This window comes from Ambystoma mexicanum, chromosome 4p (genome assembly GCF_040938575.1).
Source record: "Ambystoma mexicanum isolate Mex_15411 chromosome 4p, UKY_AmexF1_1, whole genome shotgun sequence".
NCBI classification, from domain to species: domain Eukaryota; kingdom Metazoa; phylum Chordata; class Amphibia; order Caudata; family Ambystomatidae; genus Ambystoma; species Ambystoma mexicanum.
This window is the reverse complement of record NC_090927.1, coordinates 857,027,149-857,045,633: the sequence shown is the minus strand read 5'-3', so window position 1 is coordinate 857,045,633 and position 18,485 is coordinate 857,027,149. Positions and strand designations below refer to the sequence as shown.

Below are 18,485 nucleotides of genomic sequence, written 5' to 3'. Positions count from 1 at the left end.
GTGCGGGGTCCGCTGCGGGCTGGTCCATCTCTGTTGGCCGTGCATTCGGCTGAATTCGCCGTGAGGCGGGCACACGCCCTGGGAAGGAGCCCAGGGGCCACCACCTGCACGAGGAGACCCTGCTCTGGGGCCCCCCCCTTAGGGGTCTTGTTGTTCAGGGGGTCTGGGGCTGTCACGCCCTACAATTGCCTCAAAGTCCCTCTGCAGGCCCCCGGTGTCCAGGGGGGGCGTGTGGGCTCAAGCCCTGTCCCGTCCGGGCTGCCGCGAGTTCTAGGTCGGGCCCGGGTCCCTCTCACCTGCCTCTCTTCCGTGAGCGTTGGCAGGCCCAGGAGCCTCGTCACGCCGTGTTCCACCCGAGTGGTCCTCCCCAGAGACCGCTGGAAGGGGCCTCGGCGCCCCCGTTGCTTGACTTTGTGGTCCCTCAGCGGGACCGGACCCGCGGCTCGAGGTTCCGTCGCCTGGGGCCTCCGCCTCCCGCCAGCACCGTCCTCTGTGCCGCGGGGCCGCGCCGGTGGAAATCACGCCAGAACTGGCTTGTTATGCGAGATAGGGGGCAGGCGCCCCCGCGGGCCTCCGCGGCCCTCCCACGCCACGGCTCTCCACACTGCCTCGGGGCCGAACAGGGCCGCTCGCGGCTCCCCTCCTGGAACCGCAAGGTCCCGTTCTCGGGCCCCCGAGGGACCCTGGACGTCGCTCCTTCGCCCGGGGGAGGCCCCCGGGTTTCATCACACCTGCGGGCTGCAAATGTTCCGTGGGGGGAGTAATGGGGGGGGGGCTCAGTCCCTCGATACGGCCCAGCTTCGCGGGAGCAGCGTCTTCAGGCAGCCATCGTCTGTGCGCCCCCTGGTGGCCTCCGTGTGCATCACTTTTGTTAAAGCAGTTTGTGATATTCCTTTGAGTACTGCACAGAAATAGCTTTTCTGTAATGGAAAAATTGATTTGTAATGCTGTTTCTGAAAAAAATTTCATTATTGACCATGTTTATTCTCATAACACTGTAGTGTATAGATACCACTAGTACTTCGCGCTTAGCCTAAATTAGAAGACCAATATTATATCTAAGATAAGTTATATACAGAATGGCAATTCCAAAATAAGTCTAGAAAGAAATGTTTCAGATTCTTGATGTGCGAGTTTATTCACTCATAATTCATCGTGCATTGAAACAGCCAACACGTGTTTTGATTCTCCCTCTTTTTCAAGGCTAATGTTTTCAATTGTTGTAACCATAATAGGTGGGCTTGAGATTGGCCATCATATTCTGCATGACTGCGTCTCTGATGCTGAATTCCAAACATATTGGTAAACCTTTGTTGGTTCGAAATCTGTTTTCTTTGGAGGTGGCCTGTCTTGAATCAGATGCGAAATGCATGCAGACTGCTAACAAGGTGATTCCGGACAGGACTCCTCCAAAGGAAACAGATTTCGGACCAACAGAGGTTTACCAATATATTTGGAATTCAGCATCGGAGACGCAGTCACGCAGTATATGATGACCAATATCAAGCCCAGCTATTATGGTTAGAACAATTGAAAACCTTAGTCTTGAAAGAGACGAAATGCGTGTTGACTGTTTCAATGCACAATGAATTATGAGTGAATAAACTTGCACATCAAGAATATCAAGAATCTGAAACAATTCCTTTGATTTTGGAACTGCAATTCTGTATATAACAAAGTTATCTTAGATATAATATTGGCCTTCTAATTTAGGCTAAGCGCAAAGTGCTAGTGGTAGCTATACACTATAAAAGTTTTATGGTTCTAGGGTCTGCCACAGGCCACTAGCCATGCAGCTGGCTTGCCTTTGTAAACATTGTCTCAGCGCAACCGCACACAGAATGCCCTGTTTTCATTTAAAACTATTCACATAACACTGTTCATGTACTCAACTCTTCCCACTCACGTCTTTGTAATCCATCCTATGTGAAAACATAACCTGATTTACAGGATGAAAACATTAGTGTAGGGTTTCATAGGACACTCCTAGTATTTTTGCTTTGTGTTTCGGAACCAAGCTGATTTTTGATGTGAATGAGGATCTTTTGCTTTCCCGACGTGCTTCAATCATTTTGTTTGGGATACACTAATCAGTCCCACTGGCTACTTGTGCAGGCAACGTGTCTGCCTTCATTTTTATATTTCGGCACAAGCCATCGTGTGTGTGTGTGTGTGTGTGTGTGTGTGTGTGTGTGTTCGTTCCCCCCCTCCACCTCCACAGCCCTTATTCTGAATAAAAGGAGACAAGCAGGAGCCATTTCAGATCCTCCACTCCCAGAAGCCAAAGGACTGCATTAGCCAAGCCAATACCTGCTTTCCAGACCACTGCCTTCAACACGTCTGGGAATACCTGAACCAGTTGACTTCCTCCTCTTGGCTGGTGGGACCAACCAGTCTGAAGCCCTGCTGTGCAATAATCTCTTTTCCCAAAGACAGAGTCCTCACCCGGTATGCACTTGCCTGCACGTGGACTCCACCATTGCCCATACACCTTCCCACCTCATCTCTGGAAGCTTTGCTGAGATCTGCTGTGGCTTCACAAACCTCCTGCTGCTGTCTTTCATCACAAGAAAGGGGCTGCTGGAACCAACAGTATGTCTATGCTGCTACCAAGGGCCTGCCTCCCTTGTACTGGCTCATTCCAACGCATGCTCCTGTCTGCGACTCCTGGAGGCTCCTCCTGTGTAGACAGGGCTGAAATCAGAATGTCTTCACCCTCCCTGGGCTCTCTTCCTGAGTTTCTGGAAGCCTCGAACCCACATCTTGTGCATTTACTGCAGCATTATCTTTGTTAGTCACATAATCTCCACGGATTTCCCTGTTCTATGGTGTCTATGGTTTTGTAAGTTGGATTCTGGGGAGTCGAGATACTGCGACTTGGTAAAAAATCCTATTGGGCGCTATATCCCAGAGGCTTGTAATAGATCAAGCATCCAGAGAGAGACCAGAATCCTATGCTACACTGGATAGTATCTACTGCTGTACCTCCCAGTTAGAGAACCACATTCCCAACCCTTTCCTCCCACCTTAAGATGAATAGGTGCTATAACTGACTAATATATTAATAAAATAGGCTCTTCAACCAACAAACCAAAATCCTACTTGGAATTTCCTTCCTATACAACCTGTCAAGCATACCACTAGAGCAGTCCAATCAAAGTTCAATCATCAGATACCCGTCCGGCTGCCAAACTTCCCTGCCACGATACTCTGAACCAGACCACAATCACTCAAGACCAAGGAACACATTTATTACCAAGACCCAGGAAACGGTTACCCCAACCCCTTGTCCCCCCTTTCCCATCTCTCGCTATTCAAATCTTGCAACCTTACACTTCGGCCACTCCCCATCAGACGACCCACAAGGACTCTTGTACTAAACCGACTCCTTCCCAGACTCCTACCCAGTCGATCTTATCAACAACCCCACCGCATCACTGCTTCTGCAATCGGGAGGCTGCCTTGGAGCTACCTCCCACCCCCTTCAGTGTATACTCTAATCCCCAGAACAGAGTCTCCATTCCGGCACAGAGGTAACAGATACTTCAACCTGCACTCATTAACACAACAGGTGGCTTCATTTGCCTTTCCTTCTATCCCACGAACACCCCCAACCCTTTTTTCGTAAAGAGCCGCACACAGCAAGGCCAACATTCTTGCCAAAAGGGCGCTATGTAAAATAACTTACCTTGAATGCTTTATAGCTTGTCAACCTTTGCTTAGGTTGTTCTTAGTTAGAAACACACTCTTAATTTTTAGATATCTGTTATTGCCAATGGCAGTTCTCACCTCTGGGATTTTGTCCTTGCCTTTGGAGTAGTGGGGTTGTCCGTCTGAAGAAGCCACCCTGATAGCAGCAAACAAGAGCAGCCACCTGAATTGTCCCCAAAGAAGGCGGACAGACCTTTTTAGGAGAACAAAAACCTAAAATAGAAAAACCCTGTTCCAGCAGATGTTCCATGACAGTGACCAACTGGTTAGGAGAGTGTGACGAATCCAGAGAATGGATTCCTTAATGGGGAGCCGCCCAACCCTGTGAGGCTATGCAGGTGAACCACCTCTGCAACACTGTCCCTAGTGGTCGAGGCAAGTGGGGCCGAGCTTTCACAGGCACTGGAGAGCTGAATCCAAGTCCTTGTGGTGGTGTAACCATGACAGCTTTGTGGTGGGCATTGTGCCCATCCAACGACGCTGAAACCACGCTTAGCGAACAGCAAGGCGTTCGGTTACCCACAGCCATACTTGGTCGCAGAGAAAGAGAAGACCAAGAGCGGGATGCTGGCAGAGTTAAAGTGAGCAATCCGGAGCCAAAGAGGCAAACCGGAGCAAGTGCTGGTCCTGGGGGTGTTTCCCAGCCAACCTAGAGTTAACCGGGAGAACCAGGAGGCTGCCGAGGATCGTTTTATATCTGGAAAAACTCGGCCCAGTGAAATTGACAAGATATGGCATAGAAACGTGATAAACTGGAACCGTAATAATGTGAGAAAGAGAATCACAAATGAACCTACAAGAGAGCATTGGATACAAATACCCTGGGAAAAGGGGAACATATCCCACAAAGCAAGGAGTGTAGAGTGGAGAATATCAGAAAGAGAATCCTAGGAGTACAAAGTGAAGGCCATTGGAGCTCATAAAGAAAAATGCTAAGTAAGACACCTCAAGCGAGGGAGAACACTAATCGCCAAGAAACCCTATCCCAGTTAAGGAAATATGTCGGATTCCAAAAGGCAGAGCAGCCTGGATCAAAGGATAAGACACAGGACAAAGGGGAATCAATTGAACATTGTCCAGAGAAAAGAGAGTTACCCCAAAAACCTACTGAAGGAGTTACAACAACTGGTACAGAAGGTTAAGAGAGACTTTGTAAAAATAACCTATTAAAAGAACTTTGGAGTGAAGAAGAAACTCTTTGAGAAGAGCCATTCGGGAGAAGGGAGTCATTCTAGTCATTCTCCTGGCTTCATTTAGTTGGTTAGAACAGTGGTAGGGTCAGGTAGATCTAGTTTTTGGAACATGGATTATTTTCAATTTGGAGACGTTCTATGACTGACAAGAACCTTAATTATTTATATATGCAGGGAATACCTTCATAGCAATAGGGAAATCTAGGCATTATTCGTATAATTTAATAAATAAGCAGTGGGAAAATTCAACACCATGTCTGCGTCCATCTTCTCGCCCGACAAAAGTCACAGAATTTCGCTGAAGGTATGCCCAGGAAGGCTAGACTATCAAGAGTGAAGTTTCAGGGAGAGGAGATTAAAGACAGGAGTTCAAAGCGAGGGCAACGCAAGATTTAGAAGGATCCAGGCAGGAAGGAGGAGTGGGTAGGAGGAAGAATTGAGGGAGGAATAAGCGGGAGACATTCTGTAGCGACTGACAAGAGTACGCGCCAGTATGCACATGCTTAATAAGGCATGCTGATAAGCCTTAGAGTCGGTTTCTCTGCTGTTCCCAATCTGTAAGCGGAACTGCACCATCATGGTGGGGGCGGACCGGGTGACGGACATGATGGTGAAGTAAAAAATCAAGCATAATCCTAGAGCACTTCTCAGAAACTGTGATGATCCGATAATGTAGTGAGCGATCTTCTCGGCCATAGCAGCTGTGCCAGAACCGTAACCCTCTCTAGGTAAGTTGCAACAAATACAAAGGCATTTATTCCATTAGGCATCAAGTGTTAAGAAGCATGGCTGGCACTATCCCTGAGCCTATATGCTCTATAGTTGGTTCCTATCTGTCAACTTTAGCGTTGCTTGTTTTGTTAGGAACATTGTTTTCTTTGCTAGATCAACACCTAGCACCCATAACCTTTTATCCCATTTCCATACTTAAAACTCTGATGAACACTTTTGAATCCTGCTTGATGTATTATATCTTCTATTGATCCGCTACAGTTAGCACACCCATAATCCTAAACCTCAAACAGCTTTTCATATTATTATTATTACGCTTTACGGTCAACCCCATACAGTGCCCACGTTGCCAGTAATATATCATTCTTTTTTAACTACATCTAAGTGGTGATACACCATATAGTATTTGTCAGCGACTGTGATCACATCGCCTTTTTGATCAGATATTCATTACTTAATTGCCTATGAATTTAGGACTTTGGGATTCTACTGTGTGGCCAATAGGCAAATGGTGGCCATCAAACCATTTCAAAAGCTTATGCATATACCATCTCTCTGTTTGACCAATAAAAGGTATCAAAACGTGGATTTTGTTTGAGTTTTAAACTGGAATAATATGGCATCAACCCCTTTTCTTTACACAACTATTTCTGAAAACGTTAAAGTGATCTATTGAACTGCTTTGGCTGTATACAATGATGAGTATTCTATGCTAAAGGTTATGGATTGCCATTCATTGCATGTCGGCCAGTGCAGAGCAAAGGAAAATGAACCTATTGTTTTTATATGCTTAGGTTGTCTGAACGTAACTGCATAGAAATCGTGGCAAAGCTGATCGCAGAGAAACAGCTGGATGTGGTGCACACTCTTGATGGCAAGGAGTACATCACACCTGCGCAGATCGCCAGGGAAATGAGGGATGAACTTCATGTTCGTGGTGGTTAGTATAGCATTTCTTTTTTTACTTTTGGAAAAAAATTGTTAAACCAATTTATACATTTGCTTACTGGTTATTTTGAGTTGAATTACTAGTCGTTGTTTAATGGTTTACTTATATCTGTATACCATTGTATGGTATGTATTTAATGCAATATTGATTGTAACACTTGTTCAGTATAACACCACATTTTTCATGTTTCTGATTTTCTTCCTATTTATGTTTCAGCAGTTAGAATGTAAATTGTTGCTCTATGTCTTACATGTACATAAATGGCATCATTTCCCCAAAAAAGGACGACTTAAGACATATTTTACCACTCGATAGTCCTTTTATGGCAAAGATCACACATTTTAAAACACAGTTCAGCAAGTGCTGCTATATGAACATTTTGAGGCATGGGTGCTTATTATTAAGATATGTCCCAAACAATTAAGCATAGTTCACAGGAATTGTTTTTTTAGAATAGTAAATACTATTGTTTTTAGTCTGTGTTCAGTGCGGGCAGGGTACTCTAATGAGCTTCCCTCTCCCAACGTCCAGTGGGCTCCCTCAACCCTAACCCAGGCGTCCCTAACCTCCAGTTCTTCCAACTAGCGACTGGCAACACCTACTGTCTAAATCTGGATGTAGGTGATGGCCTAAAGAATAAAAACATATCCGACTCCCCCTGGCGTTTTTTAAAGGGCTGCCCGACCTAACACTTGCCAGGTTTCTATAGGAAATAATGGGTTTGGTGGTAACAGACACCCTGGACTGTTCTCTCGTGCACGCGCTCTCTCGCTGTCCTTTCCCTGATCTCATTACTCCTTCCGCCTCACCCTCCTTTCTGCTCTTATCGCCCCTCTCTCTTCTTTGATTTCTATCACACCCTACTCTCTCCTTCCTCTCCTACCTCTCTCCTCTTCTGTCCCTCTGATACCCACACTCTCTCCACAAACCCTCCTCACCCCTCTCCCAATCTCTCAACATACCCCTGTGCACAGCCCTCTCCTCACCCCTCTACACACCCCTTTCCTCCCCTCTAAACACACCCCTCACCTCTCTGCACACTCTTGTCCTCGCCTGACCACACACACCCTTCACCTCTCCTCTATCACCACCTCTCTACACACCCCTCTCCTCTTCACACCACACCAAGTCCTGCATCTACTCCTCTGTGTTACCATACTCTCTCTGCCTCTTCCAATTACCTCATCCCTTCTTGTTTTACTCTGCTCTCACCTCTACTCGCACTACTGCTATGCACTCTCTGCACCGTCCTACCATAGACTCTCTATCACATTCACTTTCTCTAATTCACCTTGCACTTCTCCCTCTGTCTATCTTTCTTTCTCTTAGAGCCGGAAACCATGCTTGAGAGATCCACAGAGGTGCAATTATCATCGGCTCCACCTCTTGCAGGTGGGCCTTCATCAGTACCTGTGAGATCATGGCGAATGGAATACAGGCACACTGTGTGTGTGGTCTCCAAGTTTCAAGGAAGGCATATAAAACCATTGTAGTGGGATCCAGTCTCCAGCTAAAAGGCCTCTGCATCTGGTAATTGGGGCACGTGACAAAGTGGTCTGTCTGCCGGGGCCCTCAGAGGAGGTCCAGCCTCGAGAATGGTATTGCTTGCAGCATTTAATCGCTGAAATACACTAGATATCATATTGTGCAACATTAACTTGACCTGGTATGTACTCTGCAGTACCCTCTATTCGTCTCTCCAGGTAGTAGTGACAGAAATCCTTTGCCCCCTCCACCAAAAGCTTAGCTATGGGCCTGGAGCCACAATAGCCATTTTGCTGGCAAGAATGCCCACTTCATCATGCCTATGAATTTGATCCTCCTGTGTAAGAACAATGAGATGGGAAGCCTGTTATGCCGGGTACCAGGTAACAATTCTATGCGGAAACCCCTGACTATCTGAAACACCCCAGCATCCCTGATATGACATCCAAGATCTACTAGAACATCAATGTACAGCCGCCCCATCCACCATCAGTGGTGGCACTGTGCTCATGGAACTCACCAGTAGTGGCTGCAGGCTGCCTAGAGGCCCTTCTCCCACTCCGCCTCTGTCGCCTCTCCTACATGATGGGGATAAGGTGTCTATGTGCTAATAATCCAAATATAGCCGCCTTGAGGCTTCCTGTCGATCTGTGTAATCGCTGGACGAGGGCCACCATCCTCTTTTCACCTTGAAAAAATCCTTTGAGGCACAGACTCTTTTGTTGATTGAAATCTGAGCCTTCTCCAGGGGTGTATAAAATCAAACATATGTTGTCATCTCTTTGGCGAAAGGATCATCACATAAAAGCCTCCGTGAATGCCCTCACTTCTGAGGCAGCTAGTGTCCCTCTCAGTCTGTTGTCAATCTTTATTAGCATTCCCTTGTGCCTTTCTGTTAAAATGGTGCAATTGGCATTGCCGAGTAGTCCCTATATATTTGACATACCTAGCTAGGTGTAAGAATGTATTGAGCAGCCCAGAAACGTCCAGGACTGATCCTGAAAAGAACACCAGCCTCGTCAGTCCCCTGCTTGAGATTTGTTTGTGCTTTGCCAATGAATGCCATTTTGGCATCTAACTTTGGCATCACTGCCATACTTCTCATGATGTCTGGTGTAAGGGTTTTGAAGAAGGACGCTGACACAAAGGTGGCATGGTGTTAGTTATAGGCTTTTATGTGTGCATACAAAGGCCCTCACTATCCCTATCTTCTAAGGATCGTTTCCCTGCCTAAAGGGTTCAACAGAATGTCCATCAAATAAAACTCCACCATCCTGTGACACAACCTACTTCTATCCCTCACACTACAACAAAAGGATAATCTAACAGAAAGCGAACGCTGCAATTGGTCCCAGCTTGAGAGGGCACTCCTTAACCATCTCTCACACCAACGATAGCTCTGTGGAGCACGGGGAGGGATACCACTGCTCTGGCCAAAGAGCATAGACAGCTCCACCCTGTTGCTTCTGGGGGAAAAAGGGGAAAAAGCTGGTGTCTGCCAAAACCACACTGCAAGCGTCCCCAGGAGGGACCGGACAACTGCCCACCAAAGAAGATATTCAGGCCATAATGTTGGACATTGAACCAGAATTCCGCTCCTGTATGACAGAACTTACCACTAAACTTGAACATACGGATCTAAGAGTGGGAGAAGTAGAAGACCTGACCCAGGAGCACGCTACATAGCTGCTTGAAATACGACAACAGATCTGGGCCCGACGGATAGAAATGAGATCTTGGAGTACAAGCAGGAGGACTTTGAGAACCGGGCACGTCGAAATAACCTACGAATCAGAGGAGTCCCCTTAGCAGTTTCAGATCAAAACCGAGCGGAATACGAAGGAGACCTATTTCAATCCCTCCTGCCACACCTCGAAGTCCCAGCTCCTGTTGGACCGTAACCACAGTCTGCGTCCCCGCAGAGGTCTGGCTACAGAATCCCCTCCAGATGTTATCACCAGAGTCCACGTTTATGCGACCAAGGAGGCAATAATGGCAATTGGCCACTCCCGTGACAAACTCGCGTTCCAGGGGTCCCCCTTGCAAATTTTCTACGACCTAGCAGCAGTGATGATACAGAAAAACAGGGTCCTGAGGCCGCTGACTCTCTTCCTCCGAGAGCAAAACATTTGATCTCAATGGCTATTCCCCACTGCGTTCCAGTTTTCCTACAAAGGAACCTCCAAACGATTGCACATTTAAAAGATGCAGAAAAGATTCTGAGCCTCACCTGACCAGACAAAGAAGGTGGCTGCTTGGTCGCCCTCACCGGGGATGCAGACTACCTTCTCCCTAAACCAAGACGCCCAGCCTGGTCAAAGGTACAGAAGGGTCGAAATAGAAGATAAAGGCCCCCCTGCAACCCGCTACTGTGGGCACTGGATGTCGGCGGTGGAGTCAAAGTCTATACTGCCTTCCTCCGATGGCCCGGACTGCTGGTCCGAAGGAGTTTAACGGAAACAGGATACAGAATATTAGTGTCGAAGGGCTTCACATGGTCTAAGCCTGGCTCCAAGGTGGATGTCATCGGAAAGCCCTTGGAGTGTACTGCTGTCAAGCTATGGCAGTCGAACAGTTGGAAGTCCAGGGTTCGGACTCAGTTCTTTTTTTTTTTGTTAATGGAAAATTCAACTGGAGCAGTTAAACAAAAATGTTTGATTTTAAATGGCAACTGCAGATCATTTGACCCCCACTTCCTCCCCCCCCCTGCAACTCTCCCCCTGTAAAACCCACTGCAGAGAGCTTGAAAACCCCAATCCAGGAGGTGAACTTCATCACCCTGAATGTTAAAGGCCTCAACTCGCCTGTGAAGCGAGTGTGTGCTAAAACGTTTGAGAGACTTGGAGGGAGCGGTGATATTCCTCCAGGAAACTCACCTACTGCTAGAGGACTTTTGCCGTCTCAGAATCAGAGACTTCCAAAAGCAATTCTTGGCCCCAGGGCGCACCAAGAAAGGAGGCACAGCTATCCTGGTGGCTAGGAGTGTCCCATCCCAGGTATTAGACACTATCACAGACCTTGGGGGCCGGTTTATAGGTGTGAAGGGGATGCTCCTACGCCAACTGTACTTGCTGGTTTCAATCTACGCCCCAAACGAGGGCCAGGAATGGTTCATGTTGGACTTAGGGCCAGGAATGGTTCGTGTTGGACTTATTCGTGGAAGGCCACGTCATTATCGGCAGAGACTTTAATGGGGTGCCTGACCGGATAAGGACAAATCACATGCACCAGCCCCCAGAGACTTCAAAATTGCACTCGGGATTCTCCATCTGTTTAGATCCCTGGGTGTGGTGGACGCATGGAGAGTGTTACACCCGGAGGAAAGAGATTACACTTTCTTTTTGCGGGTCCACCACACCTCTTCACGCATCGTCTTGCTCCTAGTCTCTCCCCAGCTCTTATTTTTTATGAACAAGGTAGATGTCACCCCAAAGGTTCTCACGGATCATGCCTCGGTGTCCCTACAGATTAGATCCTGGAATCCGACCCCTGTAGCCAGACCACAATGGCGTTTGTAAGACCCGATTATTTAATGATCTGGCCCTAAGGGATGAGGTGGCAAATGCAATAAAAAACTACAGTCACGCCCCAGCGCCTAGGGAGAAAAAGACCAGAACAAAAGGTGAGAGAGAGAAGGCAATAAGGAAAGCTAAATCTCCATGTTAAGACTTACCTGTTGATTCATTCCCTCTTCATTTCGGGTCCGCGCCGCATCCTGGCATTTCCGGACCCCGGCCCCTAAGGGGAAAAAGAGACAGCGTTAATGAGCGAATGAAAAGACATTACCAAAAAACGCTCATTAAAGACTTACCTGATTTCTACAAGGATTTCACCTCTCATCTCGGGTCAGTGCCTGTTCCCCGGCATTCCGTACCCCGGCCCCTATGGGGAAAAAGACACTAGCATTAGTACATTAATGCATGGACACAAGGGGAACCTCTTATCAAAAAACTTACCTGGAAGCCAAGCAAGTTTGGTTCTCACCAATCCGAAAATCCAGTGAAGTAACTGGATCCAACGCGCCCCTGCATCAGAAGCAGGATGGAGAGCTCGTCCTTCCGACCCTAAGGTGAGACGCTACGAGGAATCACAGAAGAGTTTCGAGGAGGGTGAGAGGGGAAGTGGGAGGCCGATTGTATTACCCCGCAGACAGTTAATCCCCTATTTTCGCCTACAGAAGGATACTTCTGCGAGCCAGACAAGCCAGATTTGGGGGCCCGGTCCAGTCCGTCTTCCGAACCCTGCGCATCACCTTAGAAGAGGTCACAGCAACGCGAACCAGGCCAGCGCCTCCGTGGGAGTCAGGTGAGCGTTACAGGTACACACCAGGGGTGCTGGTTATCGCCCCTCCTCTTTGCACTCACAATGGAGCCGTTGGCCCAACATATATGTGGGAACAACGCAATTCAAGCCCCAGTAATATGAAACTCCCCTCATAAGGTCTCTATTTATGCCGACGATGTGCTTATTTCCATCACCAACATCGTCCCCTCCCTACAGGTGGCCTTACAGGAACTCCACGCTTTTGGGCAAGTCACTGGGTTTGACATTAATTTCGGGAAGTCGGTGGCACTGGGGGTGGGCCTGTCCGCACAAGAGTTAAGAGCTGTCCAGGATATCTGCCTGATCGGCTTGAATACGACTGCTATGGCCTATCTAGGGGTCCACTTGACCGCTTCAACGGGAGACATTTATGGGGCTAATTTCCCTCCTTTGATTAGCATTAGAACAGGACTTGGAAAGATGGGTGGGGCAAGAAATCTCCTTGATGGGACGGATTACGGCTGTCAAAATGAACCTCCTCCCCTTGTTGCTATACTACTGCTCATCCCTCCCTATTGAGGTCCCCAAGCCCGTATTGGAAAGACTGCAACGCACATTTCTGGGGTTCATCTGGCGGGTGAAGAAATCCGGAATCCCTAAGAGGGTAATGATGGGGGGGGGGGGGGGAGATCCAGGTTGGGGGGTTTAGGGATCCGGAATCTACTGAAATATGCAGAAGCTGCCCAAATGTCCCACTTGCCCACATGGTGGGCTCCGAGGTGGTTGGAAATAGAACAAGCACAATGTGTTCTGCCCCTCCGTTTTCTGCTCTTTATTCCCCATGCATTGCATAAGCAATGGCCCCACCTGTTCTCATCGACAAAATCTACCTTGAGGGTATGGTATAGGGTCCTCCGGGGGAGAAAAGGTTGCTAGGGGGGTGGGTCCCCTTACCCCCATCTTTGGCCACCGGCCTTCACACCTGGCATCCCGCAGGCAGCATTTAAGAGTTGAAAAGAGGGAGCCCAAGCACCTTGGGGCAACTCTACACAGAGGGTCAACCACGTACTTTTGAAGATTGTAAAAAAGAATTTAAAAACTCCGAAGGGGACAGGTTCACATAGTCCCAGCTCCGCCACTGGATTACTCACCCCGAAATAAGAGAGAAAGCCACTCGACCCCTAAGCCCACTAGAACTTAACGTGAGGGAGCCCATGTATAAGGGTGGGATTTCTAAATTGTACAGTCTGTTACAGGAAGTCCTCCTTTCCTTGCGCTGCCCAGGCTACATGTCTCGATGGGAGACGGACCAAGGCCTCCACCTCGATGATGCGGAGTGGGGGGAGACTTGGGCTAGAAGCCGAGCCTCATCCAAATTTGTAACGAAAAATGAGTGTGCACTGAAACTGTTATTCCAGTGGTATTGCCCGCCAGTGCAGATTCACCACTTCCAGTCTGTAATCCCCCTACCTGTTGGTGAAATTGTGGGGCACTGGGCTCGTATTTCCACATGTGGTGGGAGTGCCCCCTAATACGACCGTCTGGGAGAACATTATACAGGTGATTCATGATGTTACTGACAGCCGTTTCCCGCGGTGCCCAAAGACCTTGCTGCTCAGCGCGCCATGTGAAAGGGATATACCCAAAATCGGCGAAGCGGGTGAAGTTAATGACCCATTTGTTGCTGGCGGCGCGAATCCTTACCACCCGCTGTTGGAAATCGACGCAAGGTCCTGACCTGGGGCGATAAAGTTTGGGACGTTTTGGTTGCCGACAGAGTATCGTCCGCAAAGGAGGGAAAGCTCCACCAATTCCAAGCAGCCTGGGCACCCTTACTAGAATACAACCACAAATTCCCAGCCGTGACATTCAAGCCACGGCTGATACATACATACTTGGGACCGGAGGAACGTAGATGAGAGAGATGTACTGGAAATCTCAGGGACAATAAACCTATAGATGGGAAGGGGTAAAGGGAATTGTTGCAGTGTACATGTCATACAGATCATCTAAAGTTGCTAACTATTGAAATGTGATGTTTCTGCTCCTGCTGTGAAATTAATAAAGTATGTTTTGGGGAAAAAAATGGTTCTTAACAGTGGGGAAGGCAAGGGAATGTTGAGTGACAATACTTAATGGCCTGTATCCTGGGTGATCGTCCTTGTCCCCAGAGTGGGAGTCCCGCCCCATGAGGTCCTACCACATTAAATCACCCCTAGGGGCATCATTGGGTAACGGCCGCACCTCCCTAGTGTAAGGAAGGCATGGCATCAAAGTAAGACAGACACAAGTGATCACAGTTCAAGGGTGTTTATTACACTGTAAAATGGGTAAGATAAACACTAAATCTAAACCTAAATCTAAGATGGGAGCGGGCTACAACCTTCTAATAATACAGTCCTATTGGAGTCTAGTCAAATAAAAAGAGCCTTTACGAAAAAAAAACTATTGCCAATCCTTAGAACTATGCTACGAAAGAGTGTTGGATAATGTTCACAAGAAAAGAAAGAAGTATTCACCAAATGATACGTCCGGATATTATGACCGGGATCTCCCTTCCCCACGTTTTTAGCACAGGAGGACAAGGCGGAACTCTCGAGCACAGCACACACCTGGGCTTCTCTGGCACAAGCTTACAGGTCCTTTTTTCAGTATCAGGGCCTTCTGTGCCCAAGTCTCTTCTCATACAAAGTCTCTTGCTTCAGAGAGCCTGATAAGCCAAACAACAAAATAATAGTTCCTTCTGTTAACCTTTATGTTGGGTGATTACCTTTCACTCCTGGATCCCCCAAAGCCGGGCTCTGATCCTTCTCTGTCGTCAGCCTCCTTCAGTTGGGCTCAGATCAATCGGAACGCTTGCCAAAACAGAGACTTCCGAAGGGCGATCTCGTCTCGCTGGGTCACTCTGTTAGCCTACGGTAAGTGAAGCGCAGGCTTCATACCATCAAAGTTCGCACAGCGTTCCCCTCGGCCGGGCGCAAATGCCTGTTTCGCAATATCAGAACTTCTGAAAAGTTGTCAAGGACTTTCGATTGTACAAGGGATTTGGCCTGACCCTTGTATGACCACCTTAACACCATGTACTGGCCTTCCCTATGGCCTCTCGGTACTTGTAGTTTCTTTACTCACAATGTTCAACATAGTCTCTTAGTTCAGGAGAGGGGTACCAGCCAGAACCCTTCGACTGAGCGCCCACGTGGTGCCGGACCGCTTTATCTCTGGTACCAAGTTTGTTCTCAAAAGACCTCTTGTCTGTTGATCTTCTTAATGTTGCCACTGCAACCTTGGGCCTAACACAGTCAGGTTGACTATCGGGTTCTAACGACTCACCGGCTGTGCTGAACTCGCTGGCGGTTTCTTTGCCGCTGGAGTCTAGGACGGTTCCACGATGGCAATCGCGTCTCCCCGCCCTGGCTATCAATGCGGGAGGGTGTCATATACCGCTGACATCTGTCACACCATTTGCCAGCTGGGAATCTCTGTCTTATGTTTCTTTCATCGGAGGCTTTGCGGGTCTCGGTTGAAAAGGGCAAGGGCAACTCCCTCCTTAACGCCCTTTCCGGTCTTCCCGCCTTTCTCCACCGATTTGAACTGCCATCCTGGAATGGCTGCTTCCTCGTACGTTTGGCCGAGCTCGAAGTGAGCTCTTGTGCTCCACCTTTTATCCCTATGGGAAAGGGCAGTTGGGTGTGTGTAGTTGTCAGCAATTGCCTGACTCTGCCTGACCCTTGTGTTGGTAAACGGCTCGGGTATTAGTCTGTTGTCGTTCGCGCTCTGAGAAAGTGTTTGTGTTGAAAAAGTGGGGGGGTTAGAGTTTCTAAGTATCCTACTGGGCAGAATGGGGAAAAAGGTGTCATAAGGAAGGGGATACCACATCTCACACTTCAGTGTCCCACTTCCATTCACTGCAGACCCCTCATCCAGGTGATCCTCCCGCACTGGTCCACCCCCAGGAACTGGATCCAATAGCGATGGCCGTGTGCTGACCACCTGGATGACAGATCCCTAGGGACTAGCGGGTGAGACACATTCAGGTTTCTCACACTAGCCTCATGGGAAAGAGCTCCCACTTGGGGAGAAGTGGCAATGCTTTGTGAATCGTCACACTGGTCTCTGGCATTCTGCCCTCAACTTGCCCATGACCTCTTCCTGGATTTAGGTACTCCATAACTTAAGGTAACTGTGTTCAGTCTGAGGCCTTCGCCGTTGACCAGATTGAACATGTCTTTAACATCTCCATCCATATTGGCACTAGGAAAACACACCTTTGTCATGTATCCACCTTTGGAATGGCATGCCAGACCCCAGCTCTAACGGGTCAGGGGACTCGTCTAACACATCACCTTACCCTAATTAGACACATCGCTGTCTGTATCTGCACTAGTTTTTTCATCCTCTTGCTTGGCGGGTCTTGAGTTTAAGACAGTCTGCAAGCACCTTCCTCTGCATTTTTTTCGGGCCCTGTGTTTGAGCTGTGAGATCCTGTCCCCAAAAGTGTCACTGGGCTGAAATGATGTCATTGCAATAAAGTGCAGATGTCATAACAAACCTCGGGGGAGACTTTGTTGGTCCCCGTGGCCCTGGAGCCAGCTTTCCGGCATCTGAGGATTAAGGCATGAGTACCATGTCTATCGAGTGCACTTCACTGAAGTGATCGGTGGTACTGATGTGAGGGTCACTCTATAAAGCAATGAAAATCAATGTGAGCCATGGAGTAGGACGTGCCCCGGCGCAGCAGCTCCTGTTGATCCGATGATGATCCGTAGCACTGCACTTGAATTGACCTAAAGGTTCTAAAAAATATCAGCAAAGGCGTCGGAAGGTGCACCCCACGACACCAGCAAACTACAAGCTCATCGGAGGAAGCATGCCGGAGATATAGAATTTTGTGTGCATGACTCGGTGGGCATGTATGTCTGCAAAATGGTGGACAACAAAGGCATTGCGGGCCCGACCACCGAAATGACTGAGCTGGCCTACGAACAGTGAACGGAGTACTGGCTCCTGACGGGGTGCCCAGCGGAGCACATATTTGAAGCAGCGTCAGCCCGTGTCAAGCGGCAAGGTACTATAAGCCTGCGAACGGAGAAGCGGATAGTTAAAAGGATACTGTAGCCGCAGGCGGAGCTCCCCGAACGTTCTATCGGAGCAGACCGGCTGTACGACGCTGTAGCCGGGCGGCGCGAGGCAGAGACCATAAGGAGCGGCAATCTGGACACATCCATGGTCAGAGCATAGGCGCAACAGACTAGAACTGTACGAAGCACTGTAGCAGAGACAGCGGGTGTGCCGCAGGAACGTGTAACTACATAAGTAGCAGATGCTTGGACTGGGATAAGGAGTTCGGGACGGCCTTGCGGAGCTAGGAAGTGGGTGCCACCATAGAAGAGCACGGTATACAGGGCTGATCCAAGTTAATGATGACACAGGAGGACCGCAGCGGAAGTAAGCAGTGGCGTGAAGAGCACAAGGAGCCCAAAAGATGGGTGATTATGATGGTGGAAAGAAGTAGTCTCCAGGAAGCAGCAAGGTAATTAGAAACGTGGGAGCACACAACCCACCCGAAGACATAGCCCAACGAACACAAACTTATACGGGGGTTCCTCGAAGATAATTGCCCCATGCTTGAAGTGACACACTGGTGCTACGTCAAGACAGAGGAGCAGGATTGATGCGCCAGGGACCAAGTAACCTCAGACACACAACTGAGACCGCAAGATTGCGGGGCGAGGAGCCGTGATTAAGAGCGGCGACAATGCCCAGTGGTGCGACAGCACCTGCGGAGAGCACCTTAGCGACTGAAAACCACCAGATATTAGCAGCTATAACGGAGCTGAGGCACTCATGGGGGATAGCGATGGCGGACCTGCGAACGTCCTTGGAGGCTAAATAGACGCAGTGGGTATAGAAGTCACCCTGCTGCAACAAGATGTTAGGACGCTGGCAGAGAGAACAAGCAGCCTGAAGAGTGGGGTGAAAACCAACACGGACACTAGCACCAACAATGCAAAGGAGGTTCACGTACTGAAGCAACAGGTAGCTAACCTGGAGAACCGTGCAGAGAAAGCTGAAGGGAGAGCAAGAAGGAACAATATCCGCATGGTCGGACTGCCGGAGGGGGAGTAAGGCCAAGACCCTACAGACTATGTGGA

The 18,485-nt window shown here is 48.7% G+C and overlaps 1 protein-coding gene across 2 annotated transcripts in view; it reads left to right on the top strand.

Moving 5' to 3' along the window:
* Window positions 1-18,485, top strand: part of UFL1 (UFM1 specific ligase 1) — a 1,228,658-nt gene that overhangs the window by 35,394 nt on the left and 1,174,779 nt on the right. For both annotated transcript variants that reach the window (XM_069606422.1, XM_069606423.1), the window contains exon 2: window positions 6,431-6,576. In XM_069606422.1, the coding sequence (XP_069462523.1) occupies window positions 6,431-6,576 (146 nt within the window). The remainder of the gene's footprint in view (window positions 1-6,430; window positions 6,577-18,485) is intronic.